The sequence below is a fragment of the Nylanderia fulva genome, unplaced genomic scaffold (genome assembly GCF_048542155.1).
Source record: "Nylanderia fulva isolate GAGA-0341 unplaced genomic scaffold, ASM4854215v1 Scaffold14, whole genome shotgun sequence".
In the NCBI taxonomy this organism is placed as follows: Eukaryota; Metazoa; Arthropoda; class Insecta; order Hymenoptera; family Formicidae; genus Nylanderia; species Nylanderia fulva.
In genome coordinates, this window is record NW_028189622.1 from 4889746 (window position 1) to 4896450 (window position 6705).

The 6705-nt window shown below is 30.4% G+C and overlaps 1 protein-coding gene across 2 annotated transcripts; it reads left to right on the plus strand.

The window, feature by feature from the left end:
- Nucleotides 1-276: 276 nt before the first annotated feature.
- LOC114929110 (nucleoplasmin-like protein) lies at nt 277-6361 on the plus strand. Of its 2 annotated transcripts, none has more exons than XM_029300519.2 (5): nt 277-504; nt 771-883; nt 2313-2526; nt 3426-3502; nt 4688-6361. In XM_029300519.2, exons 1-5 carry the CDS (start codon nt 483-485, stop codon nt 4793-4795), a joined length of 534 nt encoding a protein of 177 aa, XP_029156352.1. In that variant the 5' UTR covers nt 277-482; the 3' UTR covers nt 4796-6361. The 2 variants fall into 2 exon arrangements, with proteins under 2 accessions (XP_029156352.1, XP_029156353.1); XM_029300520.2 differs by lacking the exon at nt 4688-6361 and adding an exon at nt 3935-4277 and having other exon boundaries at nt 425-504.
- Nucleotides 6362-6705: the final 344 nt, after the last annotated feature.

Below are 6705 nucleotides of genomic sequence, written 5' to 3' on the forward strand. Positions count from 1 at the left end.
TATATACAACTAATGCAAAGAAATTTATTATTTTTATTATATATTTATAATTTATATAATCGTTTCTCGCAAGTATAAAACTATGCGAAGCAAGGAGATATGATTTTTGAGGAGAAAAGATGCTCGCATATATTCGACATCGTTCTAGGGATTTTGAAAACCGCGTCGGGCCTGAGGCGCACGTCGCGCTCGGCCAATGAGCGCGCGGAACGTTCAGCCAATCAGCGCGCGGGACGTAGTCTGGGCGCGCAACGCAAGGTCGAGTACGCGAAACTCATTTACTACGCGCTGATCCGTCGACCGGCACGTGCGGCGACCTTTCCTTTCCCTCGCGCAGTAACACAGTGACCGTTGCGCACACGCGGCGTCGCTCTCTCTTTCTATCAGCATCTCTCCATCCATTATATCGTGTACGGCACGCATACGTCCTCTCGATCGCACATCACGCCGACGAGAATCCGTTAATATCAAGACCGATCGCCATGGCGGAGGAGTATCTTTACGGTAAATATGATCAACCGCGGTGCCACGATCACCGTCCTCCCGTTATTTAGCGTCTCACGCGGATACTTACGTATCGTCGGCCATTCGAGAGCGAGGGGGAGACGCCGGCTGGCCATTCGGCCATTGATTCCACCGACCGACCCCCATTATATGTTGCCTCTTCTCGAACAAAGCCGGCGAGAATTATAATGCGTCGTATCGGCGATCGACGACCCGGTCGTTTCCCCGCCGCGTCATGTGTATACGGCTGTGATTTGTGTGTCCAGGAATCACCCTCACGGGAGCGGACGCGGAAGAGACATGGGACCCGGAACACAAGAACGACGACTCGGACACGGCCCAGCATATTGGCGCCGATCAGAAGCTCATCATAAAGATGGTAAGTGCGACGTATACGTCGTCTCGACGTGGGTGACGACGAGAGAAGAGATCGTCGCCGTCACCCGGGTAGCCAGCCACCACCCTAAGTCGTCGTCGAGGTAGGAGACCCTTCCGGGTTTCTTGTCACGAGATGAACGTGCGTTTATCGAATTACATCGATCACGACGATTACCAGTATTCGATGTGTTGTATGGATGTATGCATGTGTGCTTGTGAAGCGTCCGTTTAATCGCACTTGGAGGCGAAATTTTAATCGTCGCATCATTCGGAGTATTTTTTCTTTTTTTTTTGTAGCTTCGTCATCGCTCGGAAATTTTGCGCGCGAAACTTCGATCGCTATCTTGCTCCCCGAATCGTCTCTCCAACTGAAAATTTTTTTCTACAGAGGTCAAACCACGACGAAACAGTCGTGATGTATTTCAAGTTCCGTTTTTTTGCCCTTTGATTCGACATTCGTTTAACGTTGCTTATTTTTAGCTCGTGCGTCCTTCGAAATTAAATGCAGGCATTTTTTTGGTCTATTCAATGACGTCTTTCCGTTCAATGGCCGTTTGTGAATGCAGTCGTCTATGCGTGAATCGACTAATTTCGGGTGTCTTTCGTGAAAGTTTGATGCTTGGCGCCATTTTTTAATAACGGCTTCGCCCTTCCCCCACTTTACCCCGGATAGAACTCTATTATATCGAAATGAAAATTTTTTTACGTATAGGTGAATTTGATGAGAATACAAATATGATTTAATTTATAATTTAATCGATCTGCGGATTAAATTTTAGAATTTCGTAACACGCCGGTTGCCGCGTGACTTTTACAAAGTAAATAATAAATATTGAAAAACTGATTGTTAACGAGTAATTTTATAGGAATTATATACTATTCTCATTTATATATAATTATTTAACATGTAATTAATTATCAATAAGTAAAATACACAGTATAGAACATTTTTTATTCACTTTTTCAGCATTTCTTGTTATTATTAAACATTCAACTCATTGTCAGTCAACTTCATGGAAATTTAAATTCGTCCTTCCTTTGTTTATTTTCCGATTTATATGAAGGACAACTATTTGTACACAATTATTTTTTTCGGAATCAAATTATTTCCTAACCTAAAAAAGGTTCTCTGAATTAATTGTTCAAAGGAAATTTTTGAAATACAACAAATAAAGATATTTAAAAAAAAAATAAGATATATTTAATAGATAGCAATTACAATAAATTCTCCAATTTATAATTTTTTTATTTGTGTTTATTTAAAGTTCTATCAATAACTTTTTGTCACATTAGAATTTTAAATCTCATGGATAATAAATGGACAATTAATTTGTTCAAAATATTTGATTCATTGAACATGTCATTGAATATTATTGTATATATGTACATAATTTTATTCACATAATTACATACTATTATAAATTTTACAGGCTTTGCTGGGACCAGAAGCCAAACCTGGCGAACTCAATGTGCTGCAGGTAGAAGCAATGGGTTTGAAAGGACCCATCAAAACGCCAATTGCCTTGTTGGAAATGGGCAAAACGGTGCAGATTATTCTTGATCTCAGTTTCCCAGATCCTCCTGTTACATTTAAATTGGTTAAAGGCAGTGGACCGGTTCACATAGTAGGACATAATCTCCTTGGTAAGTATATACAAATATCTCTACATAAATATGTTTATGATTTAGTGAATTTAAAACTAAAGAAGTCTTGTTATTAAATTGTGGCAACTTTATTGTGTTTCATTATATACTTATATAATTTATGTACATAGCTTTATATTGCACACAGTTCAAAACAAAATATTATATGATATGCATCTTTGAGCAATTTTATTTAAAAATTGTACATTTTGTTTTGTTTATACTTGTAACACAAAAAAAAAGTTAAATAAAGGCGATATAAATAATTGGACGCCTTTCTCAAACAACATATTTCCAAAAAACATTACAAAAAATAAGCATGTAAGATAGAAAAAAAAGAAGAATAAATATTTTAATGTTAGTTATTTTGTAACAAAATTTTATGTGTACAATTTATATTTATTGCTTTTTATTGATACATGTACAAGTTAATATTTATTTCAGCTTTATAAATATATATACAACAATTTATTACACGCACACATATATATATATATACACACACAACATTTTTAAAGAAATTAAATCTGAAATAGTTTTTATTTATTAAACACATCTATTTATATACATATCAGAATAGAAACATTTTAAATTCGAAAGTGATGATTGAACATAATTAGATCTAATGTAATGATAAAATTTTAATGTCATACAACTTTAATTATTATAAAACATTCCAGTGAATCATGAAATAGTTTTGATTATATAGAATATTTATAAAATATTTATTATTTATTCTAAACACATTTCAAATAGTAACAATTAAAATGAAAGAAATAATATTTTTTAATATTAATATTTATTTATAATTAAAATAGAGCATTATGTACATTAATTTAATCCTTTCCAGACAGTTCTACCTTTTCATTTTTTTTATTAGTCTTACATTATCATTTCAGGTGCGCATATTGAAGAGTTTGACGATATAGATGATGAGATGGAAGAAGAAAACATCGATGACGAGGATGACGAGAAGGTATGTATATGTTGTATGCAAATTATTAAATTTTACGTACATATATATTATAATAAAAAGTATCGAGAGAATATAAATATGTATTCTAGGTAACAAAAAATTTACTGTAATAAATGTAATAATTTTATTGTAATAAATTTAGCCAAAATGCATGTGCATGTAAATAATATTACATAAAAAAATTATGGGTGAGGCATGTAGATATTACAATAAATTCATTAATAACAGGAATTTATATAGGATGCATCTTTAAAAAAGTGACAAATATTTTAAATGCTCCAAGATGCGATTTAAATACACATATCATAGTGTTAAATTATAATTTATTATAGAGAATTTAATAATGCATCTTGCGATATATCTTTAGGTTATATATTGCTAAAAATTAATAGCAATATATCAAATTATATATATTAGAAATATCAATTTCAGGCACCGCAAAAGAAACGAAAGCTTTTAGCAGAGGATAAAAAAAACGGAATTAAACGGATGAAGATATAAACAAATAGAACGTTAAGATAATGAAAAAATATAACCAGTGCTATATAATTAATGTCTTCTAACAAATACGACATCATTGCACTAAAAATATTTTGAATTTTACTTGACTTTAATCATATTTTTAAGATATCTATGAGGAATTACAATTTAAAAAATGGAAAAAGTGGAGGCGCTCCACTTAAAAATAGTCATGAATGTACTTTTTATCTATTATATCTGTGTTCTCATTCCATGTTTGTTTTATTTTTGTAAAATAAATAATATTTTGCAAAGAGTTGCTTTTATTCTTTACTAATCATGCTTCCTTTTTTCCACTTTTGCAAAGTGATGCATTTGAATTGTAATTTCTATTTGAAAATCAAAAATTATTACAAATTAACATATACATTAATTAAATAATAAAACAAAAGTATTTTGGAAAAACTGAAATTAATAATATTATTAGAATGAAATATTTGGACCTTGATTATAAAACGCGATAAAATTTGATGTAAATTTTTGGGAAACTTGCTAAACAAAAAAAAATGCATGAATATATAATAGGGAAGCCTCCCCATATTTCAAGATTTTAATCAATTGTTTTGTAATATCAAATTTTTGAATATTAAATATAAAATTTTATCAAAATAAGATTTTGTATGCCTATACAATTCATTGCATGATTGCATTTTATATTTTTTGTAGGATCCTGAAGACGAAGATGACGAAGATGACGAACCTAAGAGGAAGAATGCCAAATTAGCAACTGCAGCTAAATACAAAAATCAAGCCAACAAAAATAAGAAAAAATAAGCACAAGCCTTAACATTATGGAAATAAAACTCTTAAGTTAGGATATTAAACATAAGTCCATCAGTAATATCATCCGCGTTTGTGCGACTCTAGTATCATTTCATCAGATTATAATATGACAAGTGTTGCCTTCCATCTTTCTAAAACACAACTGGACCAACAAAATATAAAAATAAAGTAACTATGGTATGTATAATTTTAAAGTGATTGTATTACATTTTTCTAATTATAAAAAGGATATTTCAGAAAGTGTTTGCATCTATTGAGCAAAGATAGATTGATTGAAAATATTTTTCTAATCTTTTTATATTTCTATGAAGCTTATGATGATTAATCTTTCAAGTAAGTCGGATATCTTCTATCCTTGCGATTGAAGTAAAACTTTAGGAAGACATATTAGGGATATCTCAGAATTATTTAAAATTAGTTAAATTGCTGTAAAATACTCAAGAGCACCGAAATTATTGGAGACTTAGATCTGGGATTTTACAGCAAATCTGACTAAATCAAATTAGAAATATTTTTATCTGATCAAATAAGAAATATTTTTATCGAATTAAATAAGAAATATTTTTATCTGATCAAATAAAAAATATTATCTTTTATTAAATCTGACTAACTAAATTATCTGGAGGCATACCTAAATCATTTTCCGAAATCTCATTTCAATCGCGAAATAATCGGCTTATTTGTCAATTTATACATTATTTACTATTAAACATGCATTCCTGCATATTTTTACAGAATGAATATATTTAGAGCTTCATATTTAAAGAGAAGAATGTATTTATGAGACAAAATTTTTATAAGATAATTTATCTGTTCACAAAAAGTATCCCTTATTTATACATTTAAAATTGTACGTTGAAATTTATTTTTTTGATATTTGAAAATTTTATATAATTGATGGTATAGAGGGAACTAAGAATAAAATATCATGGGTTTTTTCTTATTACTAGACAGATTGAGTTTATTTAAATAAATTAATCTGATAATTTTATAATAAAGCAATGTTTGAATGATTATTGGCCCAGTTGTTGTTATTGTAAAATTTATGGAAAGCACAAGCAAATTTGCAGCAAAGTATTTTGTATATTCTGTTTATTTTTGTTTTGTTTTGAGATTACATTCATATCGATACACTTCCAGAGATACGAAAAATATATTGTTCTAACATATTAAATTAAACATAATTATTGTCTTATATTAAATAATTCCTAAAAAAATAAGGCTCCAATATAATTTATCATTTTCGTGTGTACAAGATGGGAAAAAATTATTAATCACATTTCTACAAAATTTTACTTGTATCTCTAAAGATATCAGACTGGAAAAAAAGGAAACATACATATGTCATTTCAACATTCATTCCATTTGATAAAAGATAATAGAAATGGGGGTTACAGGTGTACTAGGTAAAAAGAGATGCTCTTACAGCCAGTGTCATGCGATTAAAGCATATGTGATGCGTGTGTAAAACACGTATGTGCGACAAGTAGTATGTGTGTACACCTATTTTGTACATATACGATACAATAAAAAATTTCACAACTTTTAAAATCCGTATGCTTGGGTGAAACATGTTCATTTGAGCATAACCTGTTCTGTAGAGAGCTACAATTTTCAATGCGAATTCTGTATATTATATATATCATAATTATTACGAAAAAGAATTATTATTCATTTCTGAAAGTATAAAGTATGTTACATGTAAAAAAAATTATTCCTTCAGAGACTGACGAAACACGATATTCATGATTGCATTCAAGATTCGTTGACATTTTTAACGTTTTTTATTTGTCTTTAATTTGATCTAATGTCTAATGTCTCTCATGTATCTGACAAGTAACTTTTGCATATAAACACTTTCTAGAGAATTAATATATGTATGTACAACATGTCAGTTTTTT

Bases quoted from the DNA above. Each gene is read 5' to 3' on its own strand.
- LOC114929110 (XM_029300519.2), top strand. From the start codon at position 483: ATGGCGGAGGAGTATCTTTACG. The intron at 505-770 runs GTAAATATGATC...TTGTGTGTCCAG, and splicing joins GGCGGAGGAGTATCTTTACG to GAATCACCCTCACGGGAGCG. The intron at 3,503-4,687 runs GTATGTATATGT...TATTTTTTGTAG, and splicing joins ATGACGAGGATGACGAGAAG to GATCCTGAAGACGAAGATGA.